Source organism: Poromitra crassiceps (assembly GCF_964638095.1).
Source record: "Poromitra crassiceps genome assembly, chromosome: 4".
NCBI classification, from domain to species: domain Eukaryota; kingdom Metazoa; phylum Chordata; class Actinopteri; order Beryciformes; family Melamphaidae; genus Poromitra; species Poromitra crassiceps.
In genome coordinates, this window is record NC_139626.1 from 66,268,427 (window position 1) to 66,281,225 (window position 12,799).

The following is a 12,799-nucleotide window of genomic DNA, read 5'->3' on the forward strand; positions in this document are numbered from 1 at the left end:
CAGCTCATTGTGAAAGACAACTGGTGTGCTGCTGTTTTTGTTTGCCAGTGTGCACCACTGTGTTCAGCATATTCCAATCACATTAACAAATTAATAATTTTACCAGATTATCCAGAGGGATTTCGCTCATTTACTTTTCTATCTTGTAATGAATAGATCTTGTTTGGCAAATGTTTATGTTTTCAGCAGTTTGGACATGGTCATGGCTTTTTTTAATTTAAAACTATATCCACTATATGCCATAAAGTTCCAACATGAAGGTGGCTACTCAGTTTGTTGATCTGGAATGTTCTTGTTGGAATGGATTATTTGGCTTATTCCAAACAAATAATGACTCAAATGCATTCAGAATAATAAAACAGGCCTTTACAAGTCAAATGAGATAAAAATAAGCCAAACTCAAATTCAATGTTCTCTCTAATAAATAGTTTCTTGTTTTGTTTGTTACGGTTGAGAACTGTGGCTCGACGGCATCTTCCAGCTATGGCTGGCACATCTGATTCAAATGAATTAGACGGGGAGCCCCAAATGATTTGCTCCTATATTCTTTTGCCAATCTTTCACCTATAGGTGGCATCATTGTCTTGAAAACAAAAACAAAACAGGTTCTAACAGACATGATTCACCCATTTCCCACCATCTCCCCTCTCTCTCTCCATGATGTTAAAGCTGTTAAAGACTCTTACTCCTCTGCAGCTCCTCAGCCAGCTCCTCCTGCTTCATTCTCCTCAGGAAGAGCAGTGTGATGTTCAGAAAAGCCTCTCTGCTGCTGCTCCTCCTCTGCTGTTCCTCCTCATCGTCCACCTCCTCCTCATCCTCCCTCTGACTCTCTGAGCATTCTGCCTCATCTGGACTCAGAACCCTCTGGAACCTTCTCAGCTCCTTCTTCACAAAGGTGACAATGGTCTCCTCAAGCAGCTGGAACAGAAAAATATATTAACTAGAAGAGTGCACTCAGTAGAGTGCAGATCTTGATCACATTATCATCAATTGATTGAACAATGACTGAACTCTTATCTTGATGTAATTCTTATCGGTGGTCAGAATGCATGGTGCAAGTGAGAGCACTGTCATCATACAATAAAATAAAAGAGCTACTGAGGGTGAAAGATGATGTATTGTTTACTTTTGGTTATTCGTATAATGCTTTAACAGTTTAAATATTTGGTATAAATATGATGCTGCTGTAACAGTCTGTATATATTTGATGATCAATATTTGATGCATAAAGCTGTAACAGTCTGTATATATTTGATGATCTATATTTCATGTATAAAGCTGTAACAGTCTGTATATAATTGATGATCTATATTTGATCCATAAAGCTGTAAGAGTCTGTATATATTTGATGATCTATATTTGATGTAAAAAGCTGTAACAGTCTGTATATAATTGATGATCTATATTTGATGTATAAGCTGTAACAGTCTGTATATATTTGATGATCTATATTTGATGTATAAAGCTGTAACAGTCTTTATATATTTGATGATCTATATTTGATGTATAAAGCTGTAACAGCCTGTATATAATTGATGATCTATATTTGATGTATACATCTGTAACAGTCTGTATATATTTGATGATCTATATTTGATGTATAAAGCTGTAACAGTCTGTATATATTTGATGATCTATACTTGATGTATAAAGCTGTAACAGTCTGTATATATTTGATGATCTATATTTGATGTATAAAGCTGTAACAGCCTGTATATAATTGATGATCTATATTTGATGTATAAAGCTGTAACAGTCTGTATATATTTGATGATCTATATTTGATGTATAAAGCTATAACAGTCTGTATATATTTGATGATCTATACTTGATGTATAAAGCTGTAACAGTCTGTATATATTTGATGATCTGTATGAAGCTGTAACAGTCTGTATATAATTGATGATCTATATTTGATGTATAAAGCTGTAAAAGTCTGTATATAATTGATGATCTATATTTGAAGTATAAAGCTGTAACAGTCTGTATATATTTGATGATCTATATTTGATGTATAAAGCTGTAACAGTCTGTATATATTTGATGATCTATATTTGATGTATAAAGTTGTAACAGTCTGTATATAATTGATGATCTATATTTGATGTATAAAGCTGCAACAGTCTGTATATATTTGATGATCTATATTTGATGTATAAAGCTGTAACAGTCTGCACATATTTGATGATCTATATTTGATGTATAAAGCTGTAACAGCCTGTATATAATTGATGATCTATATTTTATGTATAAAGCTGTAACAGTTTGATGATCTATATTTGATGTATAAAGCTGTAACAGTCTGTATATAATTGATGATCTATATTTGATGTATAAAGCTGTAACAGTCTGTATATATTTGATGATCTATATTTGATGTATAAAGCTGTAACAGTCTGTATATATTTGATGATCTATATTTGATGTATAAAGCTGTAACATCCCTCTCTTCTGTTCTTGTCCTCCTTGACCTGTCTGCTGCCTTCGATACAGTCAACCACCAAATCCTTCTTTCCACTCTGTCTGACCTCGGCATTTCAGGTTCTGCACTCTCCTGGTTTGCTTCCTACCTCTCGAACCGCTCATACCAGGTCTCATGGAGAGGGTCCCTCTCCAGATCCTGTCCTCTTACCACCGGTGTCCCCCAGGGCTCAGTCCTGGGCCCTTTACTTTTCCTTCTCTATATCAGATCTCTTGCCTATGTGATCTCTTCTCATGGCTTTTCTTATCACTGCTATGCTGATGACACCCAGCTTTTCCTTTCCTTCCCCCCCTCTGACACTCAAATCGAGGCTCGCATCTCTGCATGCCTCAAAGACATTGGCGACTGGATGTCTGCCCACCACCTCAAGCTCAACCTTGGTAAGACAGAGCTACTCTTCCTCCCAGGAAAAGACTGCCCTCTCGCAGATCTCTCCATCTCCATTGACAACACCACTGTACTTCCCTCCCAAACAGCTAAGAACCTTGGGGTGATCCTTGACAACCAGCTGTCTTGCTCTGCCAACATAGCTGCTACAGCACGCTCCTGTAGGTTCTCTCTCTACAACATCCGCAAAATCCGTCCCTTTCTGACAAGAGAAGCGACTCAACTCCTGGTCCAGTCTCTTGTCTCCTCCCGCCTGGACTACTGCAACGTGCTCCTGGCCGGCCTACCTGCCACCGACATCCGACCGCTTCAGCTTATTCAGAACGCTGCAGCCCGTCTGGTATTCAACCAACCCAAATTCTCTCACGTCACTCCCCTCTTCCAGGAGCTCCACTGGCTTCCCATCTCGGCTCGCATCAAATTCAAGACACTGGTACTGGCCTACAGGGCAGTACACCAGTCAGCTCCCCTGTACCTGCAATCCATGGTCAGGTTCCAAACCTCTCAGCGCTCCCTTTGCTCCTCCACCAGTGCAGGTCGCCTCGCCCCTCCTTCGCTACGGGGGCTCAAAAGTCGCTCATCCCGATCTCGACTCTTCTCGTCCCTGGCACCTCAATGGTGGAACGAACTTCCACCTTCGGTCAGGACGGCTGAATCACTGCCGATCTTTCGGAAAAGACTAAAGACACACCTTTTCAGGCTCCATCTGGGCCCTTCTTGATCTAACTTCGTTCTCTCTCTTTCCCATCTGGGCCCTTCTTGATCTAACTTCGTTCTCTCTCTTTCCTTATAAAAAAAAAAAAAAACTAACCTTGTACCACTAACCTAAACTTGTACCACTGTTCCTTCAGAAGTTGTAGTTGTCATAGACTGTGCTCCATAGTTGATTGCTCTATTGCTGACAAAAAATGTGTTATTGTAAGTCGCTTTGGATAAAAGCGTCTGCCAAATGACGTAATGTAATGTAATGTAATGTAATGTAACAGTCTGTATATATTTGATGATCTATATTTGATGTATAAAGCTGTAACAGTCTGTATATATTTGATGATCTATATTTGATGTATAAAGCTGTAACAGTCTGTATATATTTGATGATCGATATTTGATGTATAAAGCTGTAACAGTCTGTATATATTTGATGATCTATATTTGATGTATAAAGCTGTAACAGCCTGTATATAATTGATGATCTATATTTGATGTATAAAGCTGTAACAGTCTGTATATATTTGATGATCTATATTTGATGTATAAAGCTGTAACAGTCCGTATATATTTGATGATCTATATTTGATGTATAAAGTTGTAACAGTCTGTATATAATTGATGATCTATATTTGATGTATAAAGCTGCAACAGTCTGTATATATTTGATGATCTATATTTGATGTATAAAGCTGTAACAGTCTGCACATATTTGATGATCTATATTTGATGTATAAAGCTGTAACAGCCTGTATATAATTGATGATCTATATTTTATGTATAAAGCTGTAACAGTCTGTATATAATTGATGATCTGTATGAAGCTGTAACAGTCTGTATATAATTGATGATCTATATTTGATGTATAAAGCTGTAAAAGTCTGTATATAATTGATGATCTATATTTGATGTATAAAGCTGTAACAGTCTGTATATATTTGATGATCTATATTTGATGTATAAAACTGTAACAGTCTGTATATATTTGATGATCTATATTTGATGTATAAAGTTGTAACAGTCTGTATATAATTGATGATCTATATTTGATGTATAAAGCTGCAACAGTCTGTATATATTTGATGATCTATATTTGATGTATAAAGCTGTAACAGTCTGCACATATTTGATGATCTATATTTGATGTATAAAGCTGTAACAGCCTGTATATAATTGATGATCTATATTTTATGTATAAAGCTGTAACAGTTTGATGATCTATATTTGATGTATAAAGCTGTAACAGTCTGTATATAATTGATTATCTATATTTGATGTATAAAGCTGTAACAGTCTGTATATATTTGATGATCTATATTTGATGTATAAAGCTGTAACAGTCTGTATATATTTGATGATCTATATTTGATGTATAAAGCTGTAACAGTCTGTATATATTTGATGATCTATATTTGATGTATAGAGCTGTAACAGTCTGTATATATTTGATGATCTATACTTGATGTATGAAGCTGTAACAGTCTGTATATATTTGATGATCTATACTTGATGTATAAAGCTCTAACAGTCTGTATACATTTGATGATATATACTTGATGTATAAGGGCCTGTGTCCACCTAGCGTCTTTTCCTCAGGTCCAGCATCTTTTTTCAGTTGTTTCCAATGGGGGGAGAGCGTATGCCGGTGCACACGGACGTGTAGAGAAAGTGCGCTGCACCCAGCGTATATTTTCAGAGCGCTCCGCCATTTTTGTGCGCCGGCTCCCAGCGCTTCCAGCTGAGAATAATTTAACTTTTCAGAAAGACGCTGGTGTCAGGTGCTCTTTTTCTGGCAAATAATCATATGGAGAAACTATCGCAACAGAGACAGAAAGGCTCAATTGTGGGAGCAGATTGGCTAAACACTTAATATTTCTGGTGAGTGTTGTGCTTACTGCTTTTAATAATGTAGCCTACCTGTGTTGTTAGCTTGCTAGCTGTCAGCTATCAAGCTACTACAGCACTGAACTAAGGTTAGTTTCAGAGTGCTTCCTTGTATATTGTGCGCTGGGATCAGCGCTCCCCAGCGCACTCCCAGCGTTTAACGTCGCTAGGTGGACACAGGCCCTAAAGCTGTAACAGTCTATATTTTATGATCTATATTTGAGGTTATGAGGGGAGAGCAAGGTAATGCTTGCATGATGTGCTGTGTGTGTGTGTGTGTGTGTGTGTGTGTGTGTGTGTGTGTGTGGGTGAGTGAGTGAGTGAGTGTGAGAGAGAGAGAGAGAGAGAGAGAGAGAGAGTGTGTGTGTGTGTGTGTGTGTGTGTGTGTGTGTGTGTGTGTGCACAAGTATTTATCTACATGTACTTATATAATGGATGGTAATGTCTTGATCTCCTGAAAGAACTGAAAGCTACAATCTCCAAGTACAGAGAAACCACTCACATGACCAAGATTAAGAAATTCAGAAGGGATACGATGGACTACAAGGACGACAAAGTCTACCCATGGAGAACCTGTGATAGCAAATTATTGATCGAGTGTTTATTGATTGATTGATTATGAACTATGTCCTTCTAAGATGTATTTTGTGAATTATGTTCTTCATCATTGCAGAAGATTGCTGTACAGGGAGAACATGTAAGTGTCTGTGGGAATAGAGTGGATTGTTATGTCTTGTGAACATCAGATTAACTATTGACGTCATGGAAATATAGAAATTTAAGAAATTTATTTAATGGATAGCCCCTTGAGATGCACCATCTCGTTTTCAAGGGGGTCCAACACAAAAACAGAACAATGCAACATGAACAAACATACAACACACAGCACACGGAGGCTCCATTCACCGACCCACCCACACACTGCCGTAACCCACAACAACCTACAAAAAAAAAAAAAAGTAAGAAGTTGATAGAGCGAGATAGTATTATGCATATTATACACATATATATACAATACACACATACTGTACTATATATATTATATTATATATTTCTATATATACCATATTATATTATATATATCCGTATATATCCACGCACATACACATATACCGTATGTACATATTTACACATGCATGTATATACATATATACCATACACACATACTCATAGATATTATACAAACATTGCACAATGCACTAACGATTCAAACAGAGTGACCAAACAAGCAGTAATAAGGGGCAAGAAGACAATACCATTAAAAGCAGCAGCATGGTGTTTTGAGGAATGCTACTAGTGAGTTTTTGAAGAGGTGAAATGAGTGGATTGTTCTAAGGGTATTGGGCAGGTTGTTCCAATCAGAAGGAGCTTTGAATTTAAATGCACGTCTGCCAATTTCTTTATTAGTTCTAGGGATAAAAAAGAAAGGTTGATGCGTATGTCTAAGGGAATATGAAGAAGTGTATGGAATTAGGTGTTGTTTTAAGTAGGAGGGATAATTGAAGTGAATGCATTTAAAAATGAATTGAAGCCAATGGTACTGTCTTCTAGCTGAGAGGGGTAACCAGTTTAAAGATTCGTACATGGAACAGTGGTGAGTTCGAAATGGACACCTTAAAATAAATCTACAGAGGCTATTGTAAATAACATTGAGAGGTTGCAAATATGTTTCAAATGTATTCTGATAGACAATATCAACATAATCAAGTATAGGCAGTAACAATTGCATAACAATTCTTTTCCTCATCTGAAAAGTAAAACAGTTTATGGAGCGATACAGTATACCCAAGTTACGACTTAGTTTGTTTATCGTAGATTGAATATGATCTTTAAAAGAAAGCAATGGATCAAGCCAGATACCAAGGTATTTGAAAGTGTTCACATGTTCGAGGGGTGATCCATCAATAAAGGAAACAACCAGATCTGGTGAATCAGGTGGTCTGATACCGAACAGCATGCTACATGATTTTTTTTTGTTCAACAGTAATTTGTTAGATGAGAACCATCTTTGGATAGAGGCAAACTCAAGTTGCAATGATGCTTCGATAAGCGACCTGTTAACACCAGATGTGTAAATGACTGTGTCATCAGCATATAATTGTACTTGACACTCAGAGCAGATTTTATGAAGATCATTAATAAAAATAGAAAAGAGGAGTGGTCCAAGAGACGAACCCTGTGGCACTCCCTTCTCAACAATTAAATAGTCTGATTGGCTTCCATTGAAACTGACACATGAGCGTCTATTGTGGAGATAAGAGTTAAACCAAAGTAAAGTGTTTTGAGAAGCACCGATGGCATAGAGTTTATCGAGAAGTAAATAGTGGTCGACAATGTCGAACGCCTTGGTTAAGTCAAGGAAAATTGCGCCAGTGAGTTTGCCACTCTCAGAAGCAGTGAACACATCATTGGTAAATTTGACAAGAGCTGTGGTTGTTGAGTAGTTCGGTCTGAAACCAGACTGGCAGGAAGATAAAATATTGTAATCCGTAACATAGCGTGATAATTGATTGAAGATTAATTTCTCAAAGATTTTAGCTACAGAGTTGATTATAGAAATTGGACGGTAGTTGTTGATATCATGGGAGTCACCACCCTTATGAAGTGGAGTCACTACAGCACATTTCCAACTGGAAGGGAGTGCACAAGATGATAATGACAAATTAAATAGGTCACAAAGTGGATACATGAGGATATGTGCAGCTAGCTTAATGAACTTAATTTCAATGCCATCTGGTCCAGATCCACAGTCATCCCTTAAATTATTAATTACATATTCAACTTCAACAGGTAATATTTTTCGAAAAGAAAATGAACTTGTAGGGTTGCTGAGAGAGTCACATGCCATAGGCGAGTCAAACACTAAGGAACTACCTATTGAGGAGAAATGCTGATTAAGGACATTTGAAATGATGAATGGGTCATGAATGATGTTGTTGTTGACTTGGATATGAGTATTGGTGTTTTTATTTGACTTATTGAGGATATTATTTATTCTTTTCCAGAACTGTTTTGGGTTGTGCAGATCTTCAGAGAGATGTTTTTTGTAAAAGCTAGATTTAGCATTGCGTGTTTTTGACTTACATAAGTTCCTTAAAGATTTATATTTCTCCTTAACAGCAGGATCCTTAGTTTCCCTGTAGGTCTTCCAAACTTTGTCGCGCTGTTTAAAAAGATTGATGAGGTCAGAACTGATCCAGGGCAAATGACTACCTTTGACTTTAATTTCCCTCCAGGGGGCGTGGTTATCAATAATTCTTGTGACTTCAGAGTAAAAGTAATTCCAAGCTTCTTCAACATATGGGATAAGTTGAAATCTGTCCCAGTTTATGCCAATTAAATCATTTATAAAATTATCATAATTTATGTTCTTGCATTGTCTAACTCGAATGCATTTTGGAGGAAGGTTAATAAATTTGATTTTCCAAACACAAAAGATAGCGGAATGATCACTAAAGCAGTCCGATAGAACGCCTGATTTTATTATTCTGTCTGGATGGGTGACAAGAACCCAGTCTAATAATGAGTTAGATCTGTCATTAACTCTGGTAGGCTCTTTGATCAACTGAGTTAAATGTATACTTTTTAACAGATTTTTGTCATTTGAAGAGGAGCGATCAAGCCAATTACTGTTAAAGTCACCTAAAATAATCATTTCACATGGGTGTTCAAATGAAGTGAGGGTAGATATTATACATTTAGATGAATTAGGATGAACAGGTGGAGGCCTATAAATACTACCAACAATGATATGTTTATTTTCATTAAGTTTTAGCCTAACAAAGAGACATTCAAAAAACAAAGGGAGTACTTTAGGTATGGCAAGTTCAGATATAAAATGAGATGAGACATATATAGCCACGCCTCCTCCTCTTGTACCCCTGTCAGCCCTGTATAATACATAATTATCAAGTTTGATCTCATTATCACAAATTTTACAGTGCAACCATGTTTCAGAGAAAGTAAGTATATCAGGTTTATACTGAGCAACCCAGACTTTGATTAAATCAATTTTAGGGAGGAGGCTCCTTATATTCAAGTGCACTATTTTTAATCCTTTCGCAGTATCAATTATAAATCAGAGAGGATATGAATGATAGCAGGGTAGAGTGGGGCAGGGGAAAGGCCTGGGTGAGTAAGGCAGGAGAGCCATAGCGCGCGCACACACACACACACACACACACACACACACACACACACACACACACACACACACACACACACACACACACACACACACACACACACACACACACACACAGAGAGAACAGAACAGCAGCACACATTCAGGCTGCATCATAAAACAAAAGCACAGCTCAGTCTGCATAGCTCATGAAGAAGGGAGGGAAAAACAAAAAAAGAATAATAATCAGACAAATAAAACCAAACCAAATAAATGTAGATGCATTTTTTCTTTTCTTTTTTCTTCTTCTCCCCTCTTTAATGTATATATATATATAGGACCTATCATTTAGTTCATAGTAATTAACATTACACATAATTATGTTTCATTCACCATTTATTTTATTTTATTTTACCCTCCTACCGTATATTACTTTTTGCGACAGCTTCAGCTCCTTGATTTTATGACATCGTTTACGGCAAACAGAGTGACGTCATCATCAGCCATGGCAGTAATATAACCCAAGTGACCGGGCTTGAAACAAAAACAATGACCTGGTTGCAAAACACAACATAGTACGGCCAGTGAAAATTATTACAACAAGGAGCATAATTCACATAAGTCTTCAAAAGAGACGGTCAGCAGGAAATATACTGAGTTGGAGAGAGGTTGAATGAATGGAAAAGTACTGCCCTCCAGGGTGGGGGGCGGGTATCATAGTTTCAGTATATGATGTCTTGTAAACAATGATTCGGGGCTCTTTCATGACAACGTGGTCGGGAAGAGACCTCTGTGCACAGATGTTATTGTGGAATAAAACCTCCTAAGAACACTAAAAATGGATATCTCATTATTGATGAATCAGCAGGGCATTGCAGCAATTTTTCCATCACACTTGGGGGCTCGTCCATGGGATCTCACGTGTGGGATGCGGACCTCTGGCATGTCGACTGGTGATAACCTCCTGCCAGAGTTGGACCTGAAACCTCGCTTAATTCTAAGAGAGCAGGGGTCGACATGCGGAGGGACGTAGCCCAGCGCTGTGATCTACGGAACCTGGTGAGGCAAATACACACTGAATGCAATGTTGATTGATCAATTTTATGTCAAATTGAGTAGCTGTCAAATTTAGAATAATGTTATACAATTGGTTTTAAAACATAGACAATTGTAACTACTGCTAAAAGCTACAGGTCTGGGGGATTGTGTAGTGGAAAACGGATGTAACTTCTGCCTGGGCAATCTTTTGCCTTTGAGGGGAGTGCGATGGTATCCTGGGGATGCTCGCGTGAGATAATATTAGATAAAACTCACTATTGCCGTACGGATATACTCACTGCCTAGAGGGTGAGGCGTTGCGTTAGGAGGGAGCGCACGCGTAAGGGGACCTTACTAGAGCCGTCTCGTTTTGGGCAAGGTTTAGAGAAAAAAACCGGCCTGTTTGATCGACGGACAAACAGTAAGACGCGGGTTGAAAGGTATTACTTAGCGTCAAAAACTGCAGTATAAAGTGGGGAAAAAAAACACATACCCAGACCTGAGTTTTGCAAAAGGAGGTATAAATTATATGTAGTTATAATAGAAGGGATACAATTACAAATTCAAAGCATTGGGAAAATTCTTACCATTCATTTACAAAAAAAAGAAAAAAGAAAAGTTGTTTTCAAAAGGTCTCTTTCCTTTGAAAAAAAAAGAAAAAAAAAGAAAAAAAAGGGGAGAGTGTGGGTGAAACAGAGAGGGTGAAACAGGAAAAAAAAAACAATGAGCAGTGAGGCTCATTAGAGGAAGAAAAATCACAAATTAAACTTTTTATTTTGGGGCTTAAACGTTCATATGTGTGTAGATAGGCCGGCCGGCAGGGGACAAGCGGGGCTGTTTATTTTGTTATGTGGATCCACAGTGGGTTTTATTTTAACCCATTCCTGCCCACAAAAGAGGGATTGGTTGTTGTTTTGTTTTTTATTGGTAATACCACAAGGGGGTATTGGTTTTGATTTCGCACAGACAAGGGGGTACAGTTGTTTAGAGAAAGCTCATAATGAGCTATGGGTTTGTATTTGCAGGGGTCTAAATACACACCAGGAAAGCACAATTATCTCAAGCGGACCTACACGCCACATTTAGAGGGAATATAGACTGTATAAAAGTTATGGTCTAAGTGGTTTTGAATAAAACCACAGAGAACAACAACAACACATTTATTATGACGGGGAACAGAAAGGACAGTATTCTCCTATATTGCTGTCAAAGCCAGAAGCAATACATACATACATACACTTTTATTTATCATGTGAGGACAGATAATTTTCGCTAGTGTCTCTTAATGTGTCTTAAAGGTCCCATTCCGTGCAAAAGCTGTTTTTACTTGTAAATGCATATATACTGCTGTCAGCCCTCCCTGTAATGAGTTGTCACAAGCTCAGAACTGCCACAGTTGGATTTGTCCTTATCCAGCTTCCCCCTGCAGTCTCCTCCAAGCCACACCCCCAAACGCTTCGTTTGCCCAGAGGGGGATTTGGGACGTCACAAGCTTCCTCACGCATACTGCGCGGGTCTCTCTCACACAAGCTACCTGCACCATTTTGTCTATAGCCACAAAATTAACACTTCTAGCTGGAGCGACGCCAACTGTACGTGATCCAGCAACTGCAGAGGTGCATTCGGTAAGTCTAGGCATTTTGAGATGTCCTCTTTAGCGTAGTAACCGTTAAGTTAATGATAACTCGCAACCTAGCGTGCTGGTCCACAGACGCTAATCTGATTCCTCCCTCAGCGGCCAATGGGAACTGTTAGTTCTGAATATATTATAGAAACAGACCGTTCTTGGGAAGCGACGAGATGAGGAAGTGAGAACTCCGTCACAACAAACGGGGTTGCTATATTTTCGACAAATTAATCCAGAATCATGTTTTATGGACCAGAGACACACGTTTTTAAGAGGTTACAGCTGCACGAATTGGGACCTTTAAAGGTCTCAACCTGGAATTGGCCACGCCTCACCACCACCAGCAGCAGACTGAGATTCAGCGCCAGGCTCAAGTGCACTGCAGACCACCAGCAGTCCAGGCTCAAGCGCAGACCATCAGCACTCCAGGCTTCAGCCAGGGAACCAACGGCAGCAACATCTGTACCGCAGCCACCACTACAGCCCTGAACACCGCAGCTAGCGGCCAGCAATGGGAGAGAGTAAAATCTCTCCCTTCCGTGTAAGTGTT

General features: G+C 38.4%; 2 protein-coding genes across 2 annotated transcripts in view; both read right to left on the minus strand.

Moving 5' to 3' along the window:
- LOC310775420 (NACHT, LRR and PYD domains-containing protein 3-like) overlaps positions 1-12,799 on the minus strand; it is an 888,839-nt gene that overhangs the window by 742,264 nt on the left and 133,776 nt on the right. The gene's annotated exons all lie outside the window — the stretch shown is intronic.
- LOC310774940 (NLR family CARD domain-containing protein 3-like) overlaps positions 1-12,799 on the minus strand; it is a gene marked incomplete at its 3' end in the record, with an annotated part of 44,275 nt that overhangs the window by 2,358 nt on the left and 29,118 nt on the right. The window contains exon 3 of the mRNA XM_083635030.1: positions 687-918. Coding sequence (XP_083491156.1) covers positions 687-918 — 232 coding nt within the window. The remainder of the gene's footprint in view (positions 1-686; positions 919-12,799) is intronic.